This window comes from Mastigoproctus giganteus, chromosome 8, assembly GCF_048544385.1.
Source record: "Mastigoproctus giganteus isolate SK-2022 chromosome 8, ASM4854438v1, whole genome shotgun sequence".
NCBI classification, from domain to species: domain Eukaryota; kingdom Metazoa; phylum Arthropoda; class Arachnida; order Uropygi; family Thelyphonidae; genus Mastigoproctus; species Mastigoproctus giganteus.
Window position 1 is genome coordinate 96,384,606 of NC_143582.1, and position 26,325 is coordinate 96,410,930.

The 26,325-nt window shown below is 35.9% G+C and overlaps 1 protein-coding gene across 2 annotated transcripts in view; it reads right to left on the reverse strand.

Moving 5' to 3' along the window:
- Nucleotides 1-26,325, reverse strand: part of LOC150081728 (uncharacterized) — a 215,945-nt gene that overhangs the window by 141,633 nt on the left and 47,987 nt on the right. For both annotated transcript variants that reach the window (XM_090378832.1, XM_090378831.1), the window contains exon 2: nucleotides 20,404-21,938. In XM_090378832.1, coding sequence (XP_090234958.1) covers nucleotides 20,404-21,921 — 1,518 coding nt within the window. In that variant the 5' untranslated portion in view covers nucleotides 21,922-21,938. The remainder of the gene's footprint in view (nucleotides 1-20,403; nucleotides 21,939-26,325) is intronic.

Genomic DNA, 26,325 nt, shown 5'->3' on the forward strand with positions numbered 1-26,325 from the left:
TTTTATCATGGACTGAGAAACACTATATCCATTCTTGCACTTCCAAATGAAATGACCAGGTTGTCAATTAATCCTCTACTTACCATGCAAGATACTTTATACCACAGGTTCTTAAACTTTTTTTTATCCGCAACCCCCTTTCATAACAGGAAATTATTAGTGACCACCCAGATTCTTTTTTAGAACCCCCCGAGGGGTCACGACCCACAGTTTAAGAACCGCCGGTGTATAATAATTTCATTAGTTCTATAATAAATATTTAATTTAATCATGTTTATCAACATTTGCTGCAACCCACAGTTTAAGAACTCCTGCTTTATACGAGTTCATCAGTAAAGGACAAGATATTTCCATTCTAATGTTTAATTTCTAAGTTTACGTATGCACAGTGACGATCTCATTGATGCAGTCACCCCACAATCCAATTTACTTCTACTTTCCGAAACATGGCTAAATAACAATGAAGTAAGTATAACTAACTTCGATTGTGTCATTCAATTCAAACGAGATGATCAACAAGCTGGTGGTGTAACAGTTTATCATAAGAGAGAAAATCGTACTCGTGTTACTTCTCAAACGGAAATGATTTATCGATAAACTGTTGGAAAATTGGTGACTTAGTCAGCTGAATCTTTCAACCTTCTCTGGGTTAAAATCTCTCCAGCCGATTCTGACAAATTCATCTGTTGCCTCTTATCAATCTCCCAATTCCAATATTCACTCGGAACTCTTTGATACTCAGCTTTCTTCAGTCCAGCTTTCCTGATAGTAAGGTAATTTTTCTTGGGGACCTTGATGTACACAACTACACCTGGCTTCAGTTTTCTGTTAAATGACATGGACCCAGCTGGTTGAGATGCTGAGGCTTTTGCAATTACTAATGAACTCACACAGATTGTTCATTTACCTTACAGAATACCAGACAATCCTAACCATACAGCCTTCTGAATGTTTTCTCACAAACAACCCTTCCAAGTACATGGTCGAAGTGAGTGGTCCTTTAGGCACCTCAGATCACAACTTGGTGATTGTCTCTTCTCCAATGGAGCATTTATTTCATGGCTATTCCCAACCTAGTGTTTTTTGGCATTACAACAATGCAAACTGGAATAACCTGCAAGATTTCTTTTCTTCTTTTCGTTGGTCGGACTACTGTTTCAAAACTTCTGATGTCAATGTTTGCTCAGATCGTGTCAGTGAAATTATTCTTGTAGGAATGGAATCCTTTATTCCACACCCCACTCTAAAATCTCGTCCTATAACTAAACCTTGGTTTTCCAATAAATGTGCTAAGGCTGTTCAAGAGAAGAATGTTGCATATCGTAATTGGCTTGTTTCTAATTTTCCAGTTTCATTTTCTGCCTACACCAAATCTCGGAACAATTGTAAAGCAGTTATTAATCAGTCCAAACTAGAGTTTGAACAGCTGTCACCCCACAATCCAATTTACTTCTACTTTTCAGAGTAGAAAACTTGCTTCTTCCCCTAATGCTAGCCGAGCATTCTGGTCTCTTGCCAAAGCTATTGGCTGCAACTTTTGCCCACCTCTGCTCCCACCTCCGTCCAAAATAGATGGTGCTGTTGCCACTTCAGCCAAGGATAAAGCTGACCTGCTATCATCCCATTTTTCTTCCAACTCATGTATTAATGATCTTGGTAAAACACCTCCCGCCATGCTCCATTCAATGCCTAATGTGGTCTTCCATCAAAAGGATGTCAGAAGGATTTTGACGAATCTCGATGCTAAGAAAGCTCCAGGTCCCGATGGTATTTCTCCACTTGTTCTCAAAACCTGTGCTCCTGAACTTACTCCTATTCTTTGCCGCCTTTTTTCCCTTTCTTATTCCAAAGGTGTTTTTCCTTCTGCTTGGAAATTTGCTCATATCCAGCCAGTTCCTAAAAAGGGTGACAAATCCCTCCCATCCAATTACTTCTACTCTTTCTAAAGTAATGGAGAAATCAATTAACCACCAACTCTTAAACTACCTAGAAACCTTCTGTCTGATCAATGATTGCCAGTATGGATTCCGTCAGTGTCGATCCACTGGTGATATTCTGGCTTATGTTACCCATTTATGGACTAATTCAATGGAAAGGTTCGGTGAAACACAAGTAGTTGCTCTTGACATCTCAAAGGCTTTTGATCGTGTTTGGCATAAAGGTCTTCTAAACACGCTTCCATCTTATTGTTTGCCAACTGTTTTTAGTAATTGGTTATCCAGTTTTCTCTGTGATCGCTCACTGAGGGTGATGGTAGATGGCTCTCTGTCTTCTAACTTCTCCACTAATGCCGGTGTCCCCCAAGGTTCAGTTCTTTTCCCCAATCTTTTCCTCTTGTATATTAATGATCTTCTTCCATTGACTGGAAATCCTATCCATAGTTTTGCCGATGATAGAACATTGCATTCCACTTTCCATTTTGAGAAACCTTGTCCTGCTCAATCAGCTTCAATTTCTCGAAAATCTGCTACCAATTCCTTAAATGCTGATCTTTAGGTGGGGCAAAGACAACTTGGTTGATTTCAACCCTTCTAAAACTGTCTTGTTTTATATCTCGCAAAAAGGATTCTTCTGCTCCTATGCTTATCGTTAGTGACATTCCGATTTCTAGGAAAAATGATATATCTCTTTTGGGGATTACCATGACTACTAATCTCTCTTGCCACAAGCACATTACAAATATTGCTTCCTCTGCATCTAAAAAACTTGGTTTTCTCTTTCGCTCTCGGCGTTACTTTTCTTCCAAACAGCTGCTCACTCTATATAAATCCCAAATCCGCCCTGCCATGGAATATTGTTCCCACATCTGGGGTGGTGCCCCCAAAACCTCTCTCAGGCTTCTTGATTCCATTCAGAAGAGGGCACTTAGGTTAATTAATGATTCATCTCTAACAGTCTCTCCACTCGCTCTCTCATAGACGTACTGTTTCTGCTGCATGCCTTTTCTACAGATACTTCCATGGGCACTGTTCTTCTGAATTGGCTTCTATAATTCCCGCTCTCTCTTTCAAAACATGCCGCCACCAGCCAACATCCATTTACTGTCCAACTTCAAACTCACAGAACTAACTTTTCATCTTCCTCGTTTATTCATTCAATATGCCTCATTTATGCATTCAACTGGTTCTGGAACAACCTTCCTTCATACGTATTTCCTGAAAATTCAAATCCAGAAGTTCAAGTGCAATGTCAATAAATATCTTCTTTCGTCTTCTCAACCTCCAACCCAAGCACGGTACTAAGTACTATAGGTTCTAATACCTCTTGTTTGGGGTTTACATAAAGAGAAAAAAAAAAAAAAAAAAAAAAACATTTGGAAGAAAAAAAGTAGATCTTATCTCAAATTAAGTTGGCCACCCCTGATCTACAAAATTATTGCAAATTAACTGACTTGCTGAAATTTATCTCAGAAAATAATCTAGCTGAAGCTCTTGGTGAACTTACAAAACTATAAAAAAAAAAAAAAAAAGTTCTTTTGACCATTCCGATGACTACTTCAGAGCCCAAATGCTGCCATTCGACATTAAAAAGAATAAAAACATTTTTAAGGAGCACTATGAATCAGGAAAGGCTAAATGCTCAACCAGTGCTTTCAACAGAGAAAAGATTGGTCAACAGTTAACCAAACTTGAATGAAAAAGTTATTAATCTATTTTCAACAAATAAAAACCAAAGAATAGATTTTGTTTTTAAATAAAAGTTCAAGTTTGTTAATGGTAAACGTCTAGTTAATGTTTTGTAGTATTTTTTTAACTTGCTTATTACTAATACTGTGTATGTGTACATGTCTTATAACCAAGGCAATTTAATGTACCTTTAAAGCACAGCACCCCCAAACATCAGTGTCACAAGCCGCCACTGGTCTTGATAATTATATGCATATGCTATGACAAATATGAATTTAAAATTAATGCACAAAATGCTTTATGGCAGTGCATCCGGTCATTATATTTTCTTGTTTTGCATCACAGAAGAATATGGCTGGCATCAATTTATTATAGTGCAGGGTTTTTAATTAACATTTTGGTTGCTGTCAGTCAGAAATCATAATGAAGATAATATGCAAATGTGAGAAGATAAAAAACATGTCTAAAGCGCATGCTTAAAAGTAATGAGGGGCATTTTATTTTTATCTTCAAAAAAATGTTTTTAATACTGTAGTATCTTTTTAATACAAACTCGGTTTTTACAAACCACATATCATTCCTCTGTTGAAAGATATGCCTTTCAACATAATATTCGTTTATTGCAAAATTTGATTATTTATTATGAAATATATTTTAGTCCCACAAGAAATAAATTATGTTACTTTGTATGGTTAATATAAAACTTGGTAGTACAATCTAATTAATTATACTTTAAAAACATCACTATTCTATTATGCTGCAAAGCAGACAGAAGCACAAAACTGAACACACTTATGACTGGAAAATTTTCCAATCAAAGAGGATAAAAGAATGGTTTCAGGAAAAGTTTAATTACTTAACAAGTACAGGTCACTGCTGAAAAAAATCCGTGAATTAGGGTTGAATTTGAAGGTGTCTGCAATTCTGCCCAGACACGATAGGAGGCAGTATATGATGCGAGCCTTCTCGATCAATTCGGCACTGGAAAGACTGTGCAAGGCTCAAGGGGTAGAATTTTTTCCAGCCTGGTCTGTACTTGTTAACAGGAGAGACTGCTTCTACAGGGATGGGATACGCTTAAATAGCAAGAGTGCAAGAATATTTGCTGATACTATAGAGGCAGTGTTAGTTGAGTCAGAAAACTGCTAACTTGGGGGGGATACAAGGACTAATAGATTAACAGTAGCCACTGGCAGAGGTGAAAGTGATTCTTCCACTGCTTCTATTGGAATGAGCAGCAGCCTGGAAAACAAGATGCAGGGTTTTTCAGAGACTGCTGGAATCATTGCGGTACAAGTAAACACACGGGTTGTGTTAGGGTAGCTAAGAATAGGAACAGGTGTATGTATACTTACGCGTACACCAATGCTAGGAGTTTGGTAAATAAATTTGATGAATTTGAGGTATTGCTCAAAACATCAAAGGCAGATATTGTTGGGATATCAGAGACGTGGTGTCACACAGATATAAGGAATGCAGAACTGGAATTTGGGGAGTACAATGCGTACAGAAAGGATAGACAGGATAGGAAGGGAGGAGGGGTTATGCTATTAGTTAAAAAACACATAAAATCCAAGGAAGTGAAGCCAGTCGACATCGCTGGACAGTGCAGTGTCGAGTCAGTTTGGTGTGACATAAGCATTGGGAGATCAAAATTGAGAGTAGGAGTGTGCTATAGGCCTACTGACTCTGAGGAGTATAATAAGAAACTGTACAGGGAAATAGAGTGGGCCTGTAAATCAGAGTCTTATAAATGGGGGGATTTTAATTTCCCATATATTGACTGGAATTTGTAGGTTGGTCACTCACACACTAGCAAGGCTTTTGTGGATTTCTTGAATGATTATTTTCTACATCAACATGTTTGGGAGGCAACTAGAGGGAGTAATACTCTTGATCTGATTATCAGTAGTGATTCTTCATGCATTAAGAATTTGCAGATAAAGGAACCACTAGGTGGCAGTGATCACAATGTGCTGAAGTGTGATTTACTCAAAGAGGTAACTACCATCAGGGGTAAAGGGAAGGGTTTTTGCTTTTGTAAAGGCGACTACAATGGTCTGAGACAGTATTTAAATTCTATACAGTGGGACCAACTGATGATGTTACCAACAGCAAATTCAAAATGGGAAGCATTCAAAGAACTTATATCTTGGAAGCTAGTAGGCTTTATATACCAACTAAGAAATATTGTTCAAGGTCTAGGCCTAAATGGAAGTCAGATAAACTAATGAGACATATGGCAGAGAAAAAAAATGCATGGGATACATATAAATTAATAGGTGACATGGAAGCCTATGATAGATATAAGCTGGTCTGTAACCAAGTCACAAAGGAGATTAGGCAGGCAAAAGCAGATTATGAGAAATCCTTGGCAATGGATGCAAAGAAAAACAACAAAGAGTTCTTTACCTATGTAAACTCTAGAAGGAAAGGGATGAATCAGATTGGTCCACTGGATATTGATGGTTCAACAGTTGAGGATCCTGCTCAGGTGGGGCTAACAATCTAAATGAGTATTTTGCTTCTACATTCACACATGAGCAGTTATTCAGGAAGGGGGGAATGCCAGAGGTGAAGTAAACTCTGGCAGTGAGCTAGATGATTTTGTAATAACTGAGAGGAAAGTGGAGGTGAAATTTTTGAGGATAAACATAAAAAAGGCACCCGGGGTGGATGGGATCTATCCAGTTATATTAAAGGAGGCAGCGAAAGAAGTAAGCAAACCCCTAGCCATAATTATGAGAGCTTCTTTGGACTCAGAGGAGGTACCCATAGACTGGAAATGTGCAAATGTGACCCCAATTCACAAAGGTGGATCAAAGGCTGACACAAGTAATTATAGACCTGTGAGCTTAACTTCTGTTCCAGGAAAATTAATGGAGGCACTGGTTAAAGAAGCACTGCAGGATTTAGACAAGATTTCAGTTATAGCTCGGACACAGCATGGTTTTGTTAAGGGAAAGTCTTGCCTGACCAATTTGATTGGATACTATGATGTGGTCACTAAGGAACTGGATGCAAAGAATAATTTTGATATCATATATTTTGATCTTAGAAAGGCTTTTGATACTGTTGCACATGGAAGACTGCTGCACAAATTGGAGCAGTGTGGCACTGGAGGCAAATTGCTGCTATGGATAAAGGGATGGTTGAGGGGAAGAAGAAAGAGCGGTAATCAATGGACACTGCTCATCGTGGACTAATGTTATTAGTGGAGTCCCTCAGGGTTCAGTGTTGGGTCCATTGTTGTTTTCTGCATTTATAAATGATATTGATGATGGTATATCAAGCTTAATGTCCAAGTTTACAGACGATACAAAGGTTGGCAGGGTTGTTAAGGACACTACTTACACTAAGCTGCTGCAACAGGATCTGGAAATGTTGAGCAGATGGGCTGAGAGGTGACAAATGAAGTTTAACATTGACAAATGTAAAGTACTACATATGGGAAACAGTAACCCCAGATCAACGTATCAACTCTGTGGTACTACGCTGACAAGTATTCAAGTATTTGTGTTTGTTAGGCGGGATCCAGGGTTTCCCCTATACACCGCAGTGTACTCTAAAAGCATATCGCTGAGCCGGCAGGAAAAAAAAAAAAAAACTTTTCAAGGAAAGAACTAATAAAATGTTTGAACCCGTTACTGTGTGTAAGTGTGTGTTCTGTTGTATGTTGTGTGCCGGCTCCTGGCATTTCGCAGTCTGGGGGCAGAAGCAATTTCCTTCTACCCCCAGACTCCCGTCCCTAGCCACGTGGAGGCAGCCAGGAACTACTATACTTCATACTGATGCAAAACATCAAGAATAAATGGGAAGGACTTAGTAGGAAAATAGTTAGAAGAAAGAAACGGAAGAAATAGATTAGAAGGTACTACGCTGACAGTGGTAGAGAATGAAAAGGACCTGGGGGTAATTGTGCAGGCAGATATGAAGTTTTCTGAGCAGTGCAGACGGGCTGCAAGAGTAGCCAGTGTCTTTTCAATGATATACAGGAATTTTTCTAGCAGGGATAAGAGGTGATTATTCCCTTGTATAAGGCAATGGTCAGGCCACACCTTGAGTGGCCTGACAGGTCTGGAGGCCTCATTTCAAGAAGGATGTAGAGCTGCTGAAACTTTTGTTTTACAGAGAAGGGCAAATTACAGAGAAGTTTTGCAAATTATAATGTCTGGAGACTAGGCACTGGTGAGGTGATCTGATAGAGGTGTATAAAGCCTTGAATGGTTTGAGCATGCTCAATGCTGATGGGATTCTTCCTCTTGCTCAGAATAATCACCTGAGAGGGCATAAATTCAAATTGAGGAAAGACGGATATAGGACAGATGTGCGGAAATTTGCCTTTAGCCAGCGGGTAGTTGGGATGGAAGTTTGTTCCACCAACCTTGTTGTGGAAGTTGATAGCCTAAATAAATTTAAGGCTCAGCTGGACAGGTATTTCGAATGAACGGAGGTGTGAAATGGGAGTGTTTTTTTTTTTTTTTGGCTGATGCTGCATAAGCTTGCTTTCTTGCATCATATGCCTCTTCTAATGATAATGCTAAAAAAAAAAAAAGGAACATTTGATGAATGCAGATTATTATGGCACATTTTCTGCGAAGACTAAAGCTGAAGAACATACTTTCTAATACCAACGGTATTTTGAGCAACAGCCAGATCATAGCATTATTTATAACTTCAATACAGCACATAAAAGCCTGCCTGAAAAGGTAATTTGATCCTCAATGTAGAAGGAGAGAACAATTTGCAGCTGAATTGGAATGCCTTGGATGCTATTCACAATGTTATTTCTTTTGGACAGCATAGCATCAGTGACTTTAGTGAAATACTGAAAAACATGGGCCAGCAAATGATTGTGATATGATGGGATAATGAAAGGATCAGACTTTGAAGGAACATAAGGATTTTGTTGGAGAATTTTGGAAATTTATCATGGATGATGATTATGTTGCCATAACATCACTAACACCAGAAGAACTGCCAACTATTAAATGGAGATTTTGTTAACAGATGAAAAATGAAAATTAATTAAACTTTAAAAACATCAAGTTAACATTAACTAAAACACTTTATAGCATATGTTTGCAGAAAATGTTCACCAAAGCAACTTAAATTTGAAAATAAAAATATTTATTAAAGTGACAATGTGAATTTTAGCATCCTTCATTATTGGTTTAACCTTTGATCTGTATCATTGATTCTTTTGTCAGAGAAGAAGTTTGGTGATATAAATAATAAAAGGAACATTTCTGTTAGGCTTTGTGATGCACTCTTATTATTATGAAGTGCTCTAAAGCGAGAATTTAAAATTAGCAGTGCCTGTATGTACAATAAAAGATGGGCACTAGAGTAATTAATGATCTGAAGGAAATGAATAGAAATGCTCACTGATGTCAGAGGATGTAAAATCCAATCACTAAGGCAAGCAGATTTTTCAATTTTTGTTTCTTTTAAAGTTTTTCTGTATAGATAGAGAAGATCATGTTTAGATGTGGGCATTAAAAACCATTTAATTTAAAAGTGCATGTGTAAAGCACATCAGTGGGTGTTTTGTTTTAAAGAATTAATTAAAATACAGGTTTTCAATATAAAAAATGGATTTTTCATAGTTGTGTTCATAACAGATTGAAAATGAAGGTGGCTTCAAAAAAGTGAACAATTTTGAATTATTTCATGCCTGTATTCCAATATTTCCACCACTATTGCCTGTCCACCATATATGGTTTCCACAAGATGTTTGGCTTTTCCAACAAGGTGGACAAAGTCCAACATCATGACTTCTGATGTTATACTTTTATTGGGACTGGCAAAGGATTAAACTACTTTACGCGATAGCAATTATCTCATTTAATTTCAATTGTACTGTTTCTTTTCTCATTGCTTCTCTTATAAATGAAAGAAAATCTAAACAAAATATTATTATTGTAGTTAGCCAAAGTTTCAGTTAATATTAAATTGGTATGTACCTTTTGAAAATGGTCAGGTTTTGACAATTTTGGCAGCCAAAACCAGAAAATTTAGGTCCCTTGAACTTTGTATTAACAAAAAATTCTACTGTATTTCTTTTAATATAAGAAAATGAATATTTTCACAGTTCATTGAAAATAAAGGCATCATCAAACAGTGAATAATTTTGAATTATATTTTGCCGATATTTAAGGTATAAATGGAGTAACTTTTTACTCATTTAGCAAGTGCATGGGTAAAGAAAATCACTGGTGAACCTGGTTATAAATTAAAGCATGCATATGGTACAATTCCTACTGAGAGCCAAAGCACTGTCTCAAAGCATATACTGACAAACAGGAAGTAAAATTTTTGTTTGGTGGGCTTCTGTGATAAATATAAACCAAAATGTAATATGTGGAAAAAAGTTTTTACAAGGCCTTTAACTAGCATAAACACTACTACTATTGTAAAATATTTTCAATGTAAACGTTTATAAAAAGTTTTTTCTTATCAATTTAAAATATTATGCTTTATTATATTTGCATTAATTTTCATTATTTTTCAACTGTCATAATATTCCTTCCACCAGAATATAATATAAAAATGGGTGTTCAATAAAATAGCCTAATTATCTATTAGATAGTTCCACTTTTTTTTTTTTTTTTTTTCTTTTTTATGTAAACCCCAAACACAAGAGGTATTAGAACCTATAGTACTTAGTACCGTGCTTGGATTGGAGGTTGGGAAGACGAAAGAAGATATTTGTTGACATTGGACTTGAACTTCTGTAGACTGTAAATTTTCAGGAAATACGTATGAAGGAAGATTGTTCCAGAAAATGGCAGTTGAATGAATAAACGAGGAAGATGAAAAGTTGGTTCTGTGAGTTTGGAGTTGGACAGTAAATGGATGTTGGCTGGTCGCAGCACGTATTCGGACCGTTTTGAAAGATAGAGCGGGAATTATAGAAGCCAATTCAGAAGAACAGTGCCCATGGAAGTATCTGTAGAAGAAGCATGCAGCAGAAACAGTACGTCTATGAGACAGCGAGTGGAAAGACTTGGTTAAAGATGAATCATTAATTAACCTAACTGCCCTCTTCTGAATGGAGTCGAGAAGCCTGAGAGAAGTTTTGGGGGCACCACCCCAGATGTGGGAACAATATTCCATGGCAGGGCGAATTTGGGATTTATATAGAGTGAGCAGCTGCTTGGAAGAAAAGTAACGCTGAGAGCGAAAGAGAAAACGTTTTTTAGACGCAGAGGAAGCAATATTTGTAATGTGCTTGTGCCAAGAGAGATTAGAAGTCAGGGTAATCTCCAAAAGAGATATATCATTTTGCCTAGAAATCGGAGTGTCACTAAAGATAAGCATAGGAGCAGAAGAATCCTTTTTGCAAGATACAAGACAAGACTGAGTTTTAGAAGGATTGAAATCAACTAAGTTGTCTTTGCCCCACTGGAGAATTACCTGAAGATCAGCATTTAAGGAATTGGTAGCAGATTTTCGAGAAGTTGAAGCTGATTGAGCAGGACAAGGTTTCTCAAAATGGAAAGTGGAATGCAATGTGCTATCATTGGCAAAACTATGGATAGGATTTCCAGTCAATGGAAGAAGGTCATTAATATACAAGAGGAAAAGAGTGGGGGAAAGAACTGAACCTTGGGGGACACTGGGGGAGAAGTTAGAAGACAGAGAGCCATCTACCATCACCCTCAATGAGCGATCAGAGAGAAAACTGGATAACCAATTACTAAAAACAGTTGGCAAACCATAAGATGGAAGCTTGTTTAGCAGACCTTTATGCCAAACACGATCGAAAGCCTTTGAGATGTCAAGAGCAACTACTTGTCTTTCACCGAACCTTTCCATTGAATTAGTCCATAAATGGGTAACATAAGCCAGAATATCACCAGTGGATCGACACTGACGGAATCCATACTGGCGATCGTTGATCACACGGAAGGTTTCTAGGTAGTTTAAGAGTTGGCGGTTAATCGATTTCTCCATTACTTTAGAAAGAGTAGAAGTAATTGCAATGGAACGATAATTGGATGGGAGGGATTTGTCCCCCTTTTTAGGAACTGGCTGGATATGAGCAAATTTCCAAGCAGAAGGAAAAACACCTTTGGAATAAGAAAGTGAAAAAAGGCAGCAAAGAATAGGAGTAAGTTCAAGAGCACAGGTTTTGAGAACAAGTGGAGAAATACCATCGGGACCTGGAGCTCTCTTAGCATCAAGATTCGTCAAAATTCTTCTGACATCCTTTTGGCGGAAGACCACAGGGGGTATTGAATGGAGCGTGTTGGGAATGATGGGAGTTGTTTTACCAAGATCATTAACACATGAGTTGGAAGAAAAATGGGATGCTAGCAGGTCAGCTTTATCCTTGGCTGAAGTGACAACAGAACCATCTAGTTTGGACAGGGGTGGGAGCAGAGCTGGGCAAAAGTTACGGCCAATAGCTTTGGCAAGAGACCAGGGTCAGCTTTATCCTTGGCTGAAGTGACAACAGAACCATCTAGTTTGGACAGGGGTGGGAGCAGAGCTGGGCAAAAGTTACAGCCAATAGCTTTGGCAAGAGACCAGAATGCTCGGCTACCATTAGGGCAAGAAGCAAGTTTTCTACTCTTAGCCGGTTCAAACTCTAGTTTGGATTGATTAATAACTGCTTTACAATTGTTGCGAGCTTTGGTGTACACAGAAAATGAAACTGGAGAATTAGAAACAAGTCAATTACGATATGCAACATTCTTCTCTTGAACAGCCTTAGCACATTTATTGGAAAACCAAGGTTTAGACACAGGACAAGATTTTAAAGTGGAGTGTGGGATAAAGGATTCCATTCCTGCAAGAATAATTTCACTGACACGATCTGAGCAAATGTTGACATCAGAAGTTTTGAAACAGGAATCCAACCAAGGAAAAGAAGAAAAGTCTCACAGGTCATCCGATTTTGCATTCTTGTAATGCCAAACAACACTAGGTTGGGAATAGCAATGAGATAAAGCTTCCATTGGAGAAGAGAATCACCAAGTTGTGATCTGAAATGCCTAAAGAACCTCACTTCGACCGCGTACTTAGAAGGGTTGTTTCTGAGAAAAAGATCAAGCATATTGGCTGTATGATTAGGATTGTCCAGTATTCTTGTAGATAAATGAACAATCTGTGCAAGGTCATTAGTAATTGCAAAAGCCTCAACATCTCGACCAGCTGGGTCAGTGTGACTAGAAAATGGAAGCCAGCTGGAGTTGTGAACATTAAAATCACCAAGGAAAATTACCTCATTGTTAGGAAAGTTGGACTGGAGAAAGTCAAGTTGCAAAGAGAGGAAGTCAAAGAGCTCCACTTAACCGCAGGGCAAAATTATTCAGATTCACCAGGCCACCTGTTCGACATGTCCATATGTTTTGTTATTTGGTTTTTAGGAGCATTAGCAACTAAGGCCATATTGCTCCGGGATATGCAGTGGTCATTCCCTGACCTTTCCGCATCCTCCGTATTTGGTGGTGACGGGCTCGAACTCCGGTCTAATCAAGAAGCTTGTGCTACGCAGTGCTGCTCCTTCCCATCTGGCTACGGAGGCGCCAACATGTCCATATGTGATACAACATGTGGTGTTGTATCACAAACTGCAAGGGTTGAGACACAGCTGTCGTATTTCAAAGTTAATGTGCTAAAATATATTTGGTGAAATGTTCTATTGAGCATGTGATGAAAGTGCAAATTACCTAGATTCTGTTAGGTAAAAGTGATTTCTGTTCAAAAGATTTTAATTTATTGGGTGAGAGAAAATTACTATTCTTTCTGTAGTTACTTCACGTATCTAGGAAATAACTAGGCAAATTTTGATAATTTTTATTGAAGTTATATAACATGCAAAGAAGAATTTCTATTAATTTGTATTAGAGGGCTGAGGGTTAACTAATTGTAAGCATAAGCTAGAACAGTGCTACTTCTGCAACTCTATATTTTTATTTAAATTACACAGTAGTAACTGTTGTCTGTACACAACTGCAAAGCTATTATACTACATATTATGCTGTGATACAATTTTTTAGGCAAAACCTTCATTAATTCATAAGTATAGTCCTCTCGATGCAATTCACCTCTATTGTTTACTGCAAGAGATGTTATTTTAAAATCTTATCTTTAAAAAAAGTTTGGGTGTACCAAAATTTTATTCTAATGAATAGTTTTAAGTCTACAATTCTAATGAAAAATAGATGTTAAAAGCAGTAATAAATAAAATGAGAGTATTCTACATAGTGATAGTTGCCAACATTTAACTGTTGTCTGTAGTAACTGTTGTCTGTACACAACTGCAAAGCTATTATACTACATATTATGCTGTGATACAATTTTTTAGGCAAAACCTTCATTAATTCATAAGTATAGTCCTCTCGATGCAATTCACCTCTATTGTTTACTGCAAGAGATGTTATTTTAAAATCTTATCTTTAAAAAAAGTTTGGGTGTACCAAAATTTTATTCTAATGAATAGTTTTAAGTCTACAATTCTAATGAAAAATAGATGTTAAAAGCAGTAATAAATAAAATGAGAGTATTCTACATAGTGATAGTTGCCAACATTTAAGCCATGCTGCTGGATTGGTCTGCTGAGCAGCAAACTAAGAAGTAAATATCCAGTGGGTGTTGCAATTTTTCAATAATTTTTAAATATATGAGGCATAAATGGTGTGATATAATTTCAGCAATCTAATTGCCTAGAAAACTAAATACATACTACTGCACATACAACTATAAATACATACTACCGTATTAACTAAACTTTGAGATAGTACTGATTGTCTCTTGAAGTGAATGATTTTATGTTATAAATACATAGCAACAATGACGTTCTAGGAAAGGTAACTAAAAAAAACAGCAGAGTGAAATTGCAGTTTGGAGCTTATTAATGAAAAATAATGCATAATTCTGGCACCTCCCATCCCCCAAGTCTGGCCAGCCAATTTCCTCTCAGGCCCTTGTACAGTCAACTATCCTCAGAGAAATATAAAAAGTTACCAGATTTATGAGGTTCTATTGCATTTCATAGCCACATTATAAATTTATCAAAATTTACTGCTGTGATAAACAGAGGTGCCTACTTACATATTAAAAAATTTTAAATAATTATTTCTTTCATGATTAAGATATTTCTTTTATAATGCATATAATAATATAACCAGGAAAAAAATTTGAATAAGAAAAAAGTCTATTCATATTCATGTTTTATCATAGAAGGCAAGAAGATACATAGAAGTACACATGCTTTGAGTGACCATAGTTCAAGCCTGTGTGACTAAATTTGGTGCTGTTTCATTTATTCTTTATCTTATGAACAACTCTGACTGTGTGATCCTGGAGTATAAACATGGAATTTATTTAGGCCTGATGTGGCTGAGTGGTTAGGAGCGAGAGTGCAGTAGCACACACACTTTCAGTGGACTGTGGTTCAACCCCCATGATTGCCAAATATGACTAACAATTGTATTCGTGATTTATTGTAAACTCCTCTGACATGCAAGAGTATAAACAAGAACATTTAAGCTACTATAAGTTAGAACATAAGATAAGTATAAATGTTATGGGAGTTTCATATATATTTTTTAAACTAAATTGATGTAGTTATGAATAAAATTATTTGTGTTAAAAAAAAAAGCAATTAATTGAAAAATAATGATATGTGACTGTTAAAATTTTTAAATCTTACTGTACAAGTATTAGTTACATAATAATAAGAGTAAAGATCAAAATTGCTGGGGGAATATATCAATGAAATATACAGGATGTTCTGATAATGGCAGATAAAAATTTTTGGATGGTTCCACACACCAGAACAGTAGGGGGGGAACCTGATGCATGCAAGCATCCAAAAACACCTCGATTTTAACCTATGATCCAAATCTAACAATGCAAGAAATCCTCTGCTTCACTGCAGCATATGGAATATTTTAATACTAAAAATGGGCCATTGTTCAAAACCTGCATTTGCAGATTGCTTGCACACATTTTTTTTTTCATTTTTCTCCTGTGTGAACCTACTGTAAGAACATCCCATTACAATGAATGCCATTTTAACAAAAATATTTCAAAGTTCTGGATGACTCTCTTAATAATAATAACAGTTTTTTGCAAGTGTCATTTGAATGAAAGAGTTCTCATAAAAATTCAGTATAACAAATTATTTTCCAAGTTCACCCATGTACAAAATGTATTCATTTACAAACAAAGAAAAACAGTTTGTAAAAATCACGTGGGAAGCACACGAAATTGATAATATACATATATCTTTAATCCTAGCTGGCAAAAGCCAATTGTTGGAGAGAGTGATTTATATTAGCCTGTTCAAAATCAAGTTAGGATGATTAATAACTGTTTTACTGTTGTGAGCCTTAGTGCAGCCAAAAAATGAAGCTGGAGATTTGAATACAAGTCAATGATATACTACATTCATATTTTGAACAGCCTTAATACATTTATTGAGGGACCAAGGTTCAGATAAAGGACACGATTTTACGGTGGAATGTGGAATAAAGGATTTCAGCCTTACAAAAAAATAACTTCACTGATGTGATCTGAGCAAACATTGGGATCAGAGATCACCTTATTTTACATTTGAGGGAGAAAAGACCATCAAGTTGTAACAGAAGTGCCTAGAGCAGTGGCACGCAAACTTATTTCGCTTGCGACCCCCTTTATTGAATATAAAATTGACACGACCCCTCGATGTAAACCCACAGGTAGGATGACCAGATTTTTAGAAGAAAAATGGCATTTTATAAATTATGCAGTTTGTTGGTTGATATGTTGTTTAATGGCACAAGGGCTGCTAAGGCCATATTGTGCCTAAATTATGTAGTAGAAAATTCTATTTGAGTACTGAGAAAGGAATAAAAAAATTTTTTTTACATTTTAATTTATATATTAAAATAATTGTTTAATATTTTAATTAAATACAGCAAAAACAATAAACCAAATTTATTCTTCAATTAAGAAAACAAAACAATTAATGATAAGGATGAGCCTGGATAACCGATAATATTTGGTCCATATTTGGCGCAATGTTTAAATTTACTAATCTCATATCATCCTCTGGATCAAGTCTGGAACCCTTTTTTGTGTTTATAGCTGTTAATTTTGAGAAACCAACTTCACATAAATATGTAGACCAAGGTAGCAATGTTTGTATCACAATTTTCGATAATTTTAGATACTCCTCTCGAAGAGAGAGTCAAATTTTTCACAAGTTGTCGTCTTTAAAGAAGCACTTATTGCTTCATCAGACGACAGGTCAATGAGATCTTCCCTTTTCTGAATGGCAATTTCAGGGCATGAAGAAATTTCAAAAGTAAAGGGATCACAAATCCAATACTTTTTTCTGGAGATACATTAAATTTTTTGAAAAAAAAATTGTTAATTAGCATTGTTAAATGGGTGGCAATGATATCCCTAAATTGTAAAATGTCAATATTATAACAAAATCAGAAAAGCATGGGAACATTTCAATATTATTACGCTAAAATTCAGTTTTCTAAAGATTAAGCTTCCCTTTGAAAGTTTCTATTTCATTACTGAGTATTAATGTATTTGTTCCCTGTCTTGGAGACTTAAATTTAAATCATTAAGTTTTTCAAATATATCAGCGAGGGAACTTAAGTTTTCCAAGCCATTTTTGACTTGTAAACAATTGAGCAAGGTTCTCATTTTTATCCGATAAAACTAATAAAACTTCATGTTTCAGATCAAAAAGACATCACAACACTTTGCCACTGGACAAACCACCGCTTGTGCAGAATGTTTCATGTATTGATCAGTTATGATTGAATAACAGCTGCATGCCAATGCACAACATATGGTTTCTCTTGAGAGGCATCAGTTGTCTAGTGACCATTTCAAGACTTTTCAAGACTATGTTTCATTAATTCTTCACTGGCTGAAAAATTCTGTTTAAAAATAATTTGCAAGATGCTTAAAGAATGTAGAAACATATACTGTACTGCATCTCGGGGTGGGGGGAATCTGCCATTTGTTGTAATTAAACGTTTACTGTACATAATTCAAAATAATTGTCCTACATAACTTTTGTCTATCAATAAAATCTGTTTTATTTCATAAATGAAATGAAACAGCCAGAGGATAGTTGATTACTGGAGCAAAGTTCCATCTATCTGGTGCTCTGGAAGTAGGCTGTGTTCAAATAAATTTATGGAAGAATTAACCAAATTGTTGGGATGTGGATTTTTTTTTTTTGGCTTATGGTGCTTGCTTCCTAGCATTGGTTTCCATACAAAACAGCAGGTAAAAAGTAATTCCTTCTACTCGTAATAATTAAATTCACACTTGGAACACTTTCAACCTTCCTCTTTGTCAGTTTATTGAAACAAATTGTAAGGGTTGCATAAATATTAAATTAGAATATATATATACACACCTCAGTTCTGAGTTATAGGTAAAAATTTTCAACCAAATAACATTGTAGTTCACAAAACTCGGACACAAATGGACAACAATGCCATACTGAGTAAAGTAGTCACTGCTAAACACCAAAATGGTCACTCAAAAACCAATGAAAAGAATCAGAGAAAACAGTGTCCATTTCCAAACCTTTCCACCCCCCCCTTTATTTTTCAATAAGCCACAGTTCCCTGTATGCAAACATTTTTTCTCATGAGAAAGACAGGCCTATTTATATACATCATTAACCTGATCAAACATGCAACCATTCTGGGATTCTGATTTAGATTTTTTTTTAGTTTGAGCTCAGGAAAGTGGTCACAATTGATACTTATGTTTAACCAAAGCAACTTATGTTTTATCCTGTATTTGGTCATGCCAGTAATTTTTTGTTCCTCATACACATACTCAGTTAATAAGGTAAAAAGTTACCTCATTTATAACCTTAAAAAAAAAAAAAAAAAACGGCCAAGAATAGGTCAAAATTGTCCGCTTTTTCAATGGTACCTTTATTTTCAATCTTTTCTGAACACAATTGCAAAAATTTACATTTTTAATTATTTTTTTAAAATAAAACACCTCTGCATTACTTTAGACATGCTTTTATCCTCTCTTGTTTGGAAGATTTCAATATTTTCTCCCCTATTATCTTTGACTGACAGTGAGTGAAACATCAATGAAAAACCTGTGCACTTTAAGAACTAAATACCTGCCAGACTCTTCTATGACACCCAACAATTTAATGCACTGCCATAAAAGCATACACTGATAATTAGATGTGAGAAATGCATGCTAATTTTTACTTTTTGAATGATAATTAACAATAATGTCTGGAAATTTTAATGACAATCAAAGAAAAACACTTTCATTTGAGAGTTTTAGCTATGTAGACCAAGAGTAAATGAAGAGCACAACATCAATGAAATTCTTGTGGGTTCTCGGTGATCAGATGCACCTGACTAACAGTTAAAGGCATTCTTCCTTTGTCATTCTTTATTTAAAGTAAGGTTTGACCTTCACTTCAAGGAGAAAATATGATCACAAAGAACATAACAGTTGTAATTTATTTATTTTTTTTTTATTTAATAAAACAAGATCAAAATTGTAAATTATTTCTAACTTCCTTAAGTCAGTTTGTGCACCATTACTATATTTCAGGGTGACTTAGCACATCTTTTGGCATAACATTGAAAATTAAATCACCTTCATTTTATAAATTCTGTACTAAAATGACATCCCCATTTTGAAAGTGTTTATTTAGTAATTGTATTGGCAAAATGATGCAAGGAAGCGAACTTTACATCTGCCAGAAAAACTAAAACACTTCATTTGTTATTTGTTCTAATAATTTTTCCAAACCTCCTTTAAATTTATTCAAACTACCCACTTCCACAATACCAGGTAGAAGTTCATTCTGACCAGTTACTTTCTGGATGAGAGAATTTTTGTACATCTATTCTGCAACCATCCTCTTCCAATTTTAATTTCTCCTTCCTTGTGTATATTGTCTGTGAAAGAGTAAGGATGCTAAGAGCATTTTGTTTACTCCATCCATTTAAAACCTTAAATATTTCAATCAAATTCTCCTCACGGACCTACTTTCCAGATGCTGCAATTAAGAGAAGCAAGTATTTTTGATAAGAGTATCCTTTTGTGCCCCCGACTGATGTTGCTTTTCATTGCACATGCTTCAGCAGATCCACATCCTTCCTAAAATGAGTTTCCAGACCTGTATGCCTCAAGATGAGCCTAACCATTGGAACAATTCATAGCAATTATTTCACGTCATAAAACATTAGTGTTGTGAAAAGATTTTCTAGCACTTTCATTTACCATATGCCTTTCTTTAAAGCAATCAAAGTGCTGTTTTTTAAGCAAATTTTCAACTGAAGTAGATTGAAAGCTTTTGCAATATGAACTATTTCAGTGGTGCATATATTATTATTATTTAATTAGTTGATGGATGGCATTAAAGCTAGGAGGCAAATTAAAGGTTTTGAAAGGTTAAAAAGGCATGGCCTGAATATTTGTAATTTTTCAAAAGAAAGTTGACACAAATCAAAGGTTACAGTAAACCTTATAATTTTCTTTTGTGCCTATTACATTCACACAAATTGGTCACTAAGGAATTCAAAATATTGTTCAGCCTAATTCACAAAAATACAACAAAGTTATTTAAGTGGAGGGGGGAGTTTTTATATTTTTGATACTTTAAATTAAAGCACAACTTAAAACTTAACTCCAAATCATAAAACTGATCAAGTCGATTCATGTTACAATAACAGAATACAATGACTATAGCTAACCTGTGGTAGAATAAAATTTAAATTAACATAAATTAATGCTTTACTATAATGAAAGCACTTACCTTTTCCTTTTTAGTTTTTAACTGATCACACTTTCTCATCTTGCATATCTGATGACTGCGTACACTCTTACAGGGACCACACTCCCCACAGTTTTCTTTTGTAAGACAACCTGGACATTCTCCACAACGTTTCCGCTTCTTCCTTGGAATTTTTTCTCCTTCTGGAGTAACAGGCACATTAGGTATAGGAGGTGCATTAATCTCTTCCCACTGTTCTACTGGTGGTGGAGGGGGAGGCATTTGAGGAAGAACTTGACGTGGTGTTGTAGAAGACACAGAAGGCACTTGAAAAGAGTTTTCAGTGTTCCCTCGCATCTCTGCTGTAGAATCTGGTTCCATTTTTAAGTGTTTAGCATCTGTGAAGCCCATGATTGGAATAGTACCTGGATATGGTGTAAGTGGGTGGCCATGCCCAGGAGAATGCATAAAAGGTGGGGTTCCAGAATATGGTGGATGAACAGCTGCATTAAAATGAATAGCAGAATTTCCTAATTGAGGTGCTGATACTGTTGTAGTAAGTATTTGAGCATGTGGTGTCATCCTGTGCAAATTTTCTTGGTCTACTAATGAAGTCTGTTCATCGTTTTGGTGAGTATCATGATTATCAGAAGGTGAAAGAGCTGCAGATATGCGCGATGCTGGTCTTGGTGTTTCTCCTGACGGTGGAGGCAACTGTTCACCCATGTGACTTGAGTGAGATAGGAATTCTTGGTTCTTAAAAGGAGTTCTACTTCCTGACTCTCGTGAAGTTGGCACACTAACACTAGAAGATTGTTTGTCTGCTTGGGCACTTGGTGGTCTTTGGACTGGCACTGAATCTTGCAGTCCTGGAGTGGACTGAGGTGTGGATGGCTGACTCTGGGCAAATTCCTGACCTCCAACTTGTTCCCAAGGTCTGTAACCAACACTACCCGCTGGAGTTCCTTCTCTTGATGGTGGTGTCGATGCTGGCACTTCATCACTGGAAGGAGGTGCAGAACCTGGACTTTTTGAGAGTAGACGGGCCGTGAGTCCTTCCGCCTGAATTTCTTGGCTTGGCACTGAGGTGGGTATTTCATTTTCTACACCAGGTCTTGCTGATACTCCATCACTCTTTGGAAAGTTATTGCTGTGATAGGACACATGAGATGAAGAAAAAGATCCACTGGAAGTAAAAGGGGTTGGAGCAAAACTAGAGGATGATGACACTACTTTACCAATAAGAGGAGACTGCCCACGAGGATCTAAAACAGAAGAATGGTGTATAAAGCCAGGATGAGGTGGTTGAGATGCTGAATTAAAACCTGATGGAAAGAGTCCTGGCCTAATAGAATCTGTAAGGGCAAAGTCAGGTGGACATGGTGTTGCCATCATGGAATAAGCAGGACTTAAGTGAGGGGGTGGTGGACCAGTCATCCAGGCATCCTGTCCTAAAAAAGGGCCTGACCCAGGGCCAGGCCCTACAGGGGGTGGGGGAGGTGGGGCATAGCTCCCAGGCAGGGCTGTGGGAACAGGGGCCTGCCTCCCACTGTCATTCATACTTATGATGATACCATCTGCAATAAAAAATAATAACAATCAAACAGACAAAACATTTAAAAAGGTACTGCCTAATAATAATTTCAAAGTTACTATAAGTCACCCTGAACACCGATTAAGTACTTGTTCAGTAAAAAAGGCAGACTGTAATTATAAATAATTGTGTGACTTACATATATTATTCTATGTAATTCAAATAATTTGCACCACCCTTTCATAACAACACAAAATGATTCAGATTCCAACAGAAAAATACAACAAATAAATAAGGTTTGATACTTTTAAAGGTTTAAATACATGAATTACATAAAGTGATTTAATATCAGTTAATTTTTATCACTATTATTAACGAAGTTGCCCTTTTCAACTGAAACTTCTTTTTTTTTTTTTTTTTTATGTGAACCCCTGAGTATTTTATCAATTAAAAAAACGCAAAAAACTGAAATTGCTAATAAAATAAAATAACACTATGGCCAGTGAAGTAGATCAATTGAGGGAAAACTTTCTTCTCCCCTCAGTTCATCTAGCATGTTAGTCACATAATACACAAGCTCTATATAAATTTTCGAATATATATTATACAGTATATGTTTAAAAGAAGTAATCTGATATTGTTTGTTTTGTTATTATAGTTACTACAATACAAATTACGTTTTGTTATTAAAAAAATCAAAATATAGAAACAGGTATAATTTAAAATAAAAAATTACCTTTTCACAATTAAGGTATTTTTATTTAATAAACAAACTCATAAATTATTGAAAGGTTTATCTTTCAACAGAATGCATGATAAACAAAAAAAAAAAAACAGAAAGAAAGAAAAATTTAAAAAAAAAATGATCAGACATATAATAAAAAATCCCACAGAGTAAGTTTATCAAATAGAAAATAAGAAAAGAAAGAGCAACACAACAGTCAATGTCAAGTTTCTACAGTTAGCCAACACCCTGAACCTACAGTATACGAGCTTCGACCAATGAAGTACAGTAAGGACGGAGTAGTAGCAGCCAATGCTGGCTTACTTTCTTTTGACCAGATGTGTCTTGTAACATGAGTAGACTGTGAAGCATTTGGCGGAGTGGGCCATTGCACTCACATTGGGGGAAGGTAAGCAGATGTGTAACGTGTAAAGAGCAATAACATAGTATTCACTCCAGAAAAACAAAATACCGCAGATGAAATATGTGCAACCAAACAAAAGCAGCACGATCTTATCTACTACGCTTTAAACAAACGGAATAAAAGTATATATTTCAGTAGTTATTCGAGAAGCACGGCTTTTTTTTTTTTGAACAAAAAGCGGAAAGAAAACGATCGGAATACGTTTAATAATTGACCTGTATATTTGTCTGAATTCATATGTACAATTAGGCATTTGCAGACTGCTGATGATAAAGATCTGGAAGTTATGATAAGAAATCGGACAGATGCGTATTATCTGTACCAGTCAGTAACAAGAAAAGGCCTCGATTCAGTTTCACTTTCAAGAAATTCGAAAATAGCAAGGCCAAAAATAAATAAATAAATAAAATAAGCAAAATTTTTGGCGCTTTCAGCAAATAAATAACGCGTGCTTCCACAGTTACACTGTGATTATATACTTTTTAAGTTGTGCATGGAAAAAGGTCGCTCAGTAAATCTGTGCTGTAGGATGCTCACTTTACGTGCCGATGAAGCCACTTCGGCTTCGATAACAAAGATGAAGGAACCTCAAATTTTGAAATTTATTTATATTATTTTAATCTTTATAATATAAAGATTAAAATGTCTCACTGGCAAAACATTATTGTACAGATTTATTCCAATATGCAAAATTTATCAGCGCCGTGAGCATTCTGGTTTGATTTCAAAATGGAACGCTTGCTTTAAATAAAATTTAAAAATTTCTGTCATATTTATCAGACTATACGGAATATAATTAGGCGTTTACGTTGTGTAAACGCCAGATGAAAAATTTACGTAGATTACGTACGACGAACAAAACTGACTGGTATTTTTAGTTTCCCCACAATAATTCTAAATTATATAATAATATTAAAAGTAATGAGCCATATAGTGCAATAAGCCACAGGCTTTTGCTGCACTGGCCGGAAAAATAAAAAAAATATTTGCTTCCCCTCTTACATAGATAACTATCCAGTTGACCTTTGAATTTATACAAAGCCTAACTACCTGCAAAGACAACCTGTTCCAGCAATCAACGATTCACTGGCTAAACAATCTAGTTTAAACCTGTTCCCCTGAAATTTGAATTTACCCCCCCCCCCCCAAGCTGTGGAATTCTCTATTACACCGAAAATTCTTAACGCCCTCATTCATTTTACTAACCTCTCTCAGAGCCTTATAAACCTCAATCGAGTCACCTCTGGGATTCCTGGTTGCCAAGCTCTGCGACCCACATAATCGGAGCCTTTCCTCATATGGTCGCCCTTTTGCCGATCTCACTATGTGAGTTGCCCGTCGTTGGACCCTTTCATTTTGTAAATAAGACAAAAAAAGTCCTTATAATAACACCATGTTTAACCTAAAAATCACGAACATAAAATTAGTAATACGTAGACTTCCTTATGTTGGTAATGCAATATTACAGCTTACTACACTGCATAATTCGAAAATTTAAAGAGATTTGAAAAGTTCTGTGGTCAACTAACTTGCTACCTCTCCAAGTTTAGCACCTCTAAAAACTTTAAAAGGGTTGCCACCTCTCGGAATTTCATCTCACCTCTAAAAAGTTTAAAAGAGTTACCCGACAGTTCCCATCATGAGTAGTTGCGAAACTAACATACTGCCAGGTCCGCATGGCGAATTGGGGGGGCCTATTTGTTTGTAGCTACAAACAAATAATACTGGGCAACATGATTTTTATTTCCACTATTATATCAGCTGTTTGAAGTCAATGTGTTGAATTACCTGAAAGTAATAATGTTTGCAGTAATGTTGGGCAGGATTATATGCAGGGCCAGCCCCAAAATTTTGGGAGCCTATTCAAGAATTACTTGCGGACTCTGGGGTTCTATGAAATTTGAAACTTATACGCGGTGTTACTGGAATAGTATTTTTTTTTTTTTTTTTTTTTTCAAATTTTACAGTAACTAAGAAATGCATTAATCAACAATATTGTTTAACAACTACAGTCATCTCATAAAAATAGGAACATGAATATATAATATGAACCAATAATCACACAAACAATACAGATATAGAAAGTGAGTATAACAAAAGTTGCATTTTTAAATAACGTCTATGTTTGATATCAAACGAAACTTACACATTGAGAATGAAGTACAGTATATGCTCCACTACTAGCACTTTTGAAGTCGACTCGCGCAAGCTCTCTTGGAGTGACGATAATGTAGTCAAGATGGCGGTAAGCTCGTTGAAAGAAATGCGGAAAAATACGTAAATGATATTATTTAGACCAGGGGTGGGCAACTTCCGGCCCGCGAACGTGCGTAATCCGGCCCGCGGTCGCTTTAGAAATCTATGTAATAAATGGCCCGCCGAAGTATATCATGAAATTATGTTTATTGTAATTGTTATTATATTTTCTTATTAAATTATTTTTAACATTTTGATTGGGCTATGTCTAATCATTTGAATTTGTGCCATATGTCACGACTCCAGTAAGCAGCAGTGTTGCTAAACGGTAAGCAAGGATAGCTACTGGCAATACGGTAAGCAAGATTAGACTTGCACACAGTCAGTATTGTTCCCGGACTCTGCAGAATGTGATTGCAGTGCAAGTGCGTTTCAATGGCAAATGTCAGTGAATAATCGACGGATAAAAGTGAATAATTTGGAAAATATTTACTGTTTTATTTTAATGAAGGTATTTATTGAAACCCATCGCAATGCATAATTGAAAATCTAAGGTTTTATAAAATCCCTGAAATTATAATAATTTTCGATTTAATTTCTTTTATAATTGTCTACTATAATTGTATTTTTGCAATTTTATCTTGAATTTGTATTTCGCTTTTCTTATTAATAAAATTAATTAGATGTACAATTATGTATAAATATTACAATAAATAACATAAAAACTGACATTTTTTTCATTATAGACCATTTTAATAATCCTAAAAATTCGTGTAAAGTAAAAAAATAAATAAAAAATTGGTCCGAGTGTACCTCGCTGAGATTTGATTTGGTCCGCCATTTAAAAAGATTGCCCACCCCTGATTTAGACCATTTTAGAGCGGGGCCCCTGTTCGACAGAAAAATTTTAACATGCTTGTAGCCGGCCCTAGTTAAATTTCAACCTTCTCTGACTACCTCCCACCTTTCTCTCTTTCAGTAACAGAAAGGGTTATGGTCTGAATACGCAAAAGCTTATTTGCGTATCTGTTACATATTATTTCGTTTGTGTTTTGCTTAACATTTATTGTTAAAATGTTCAAGCAA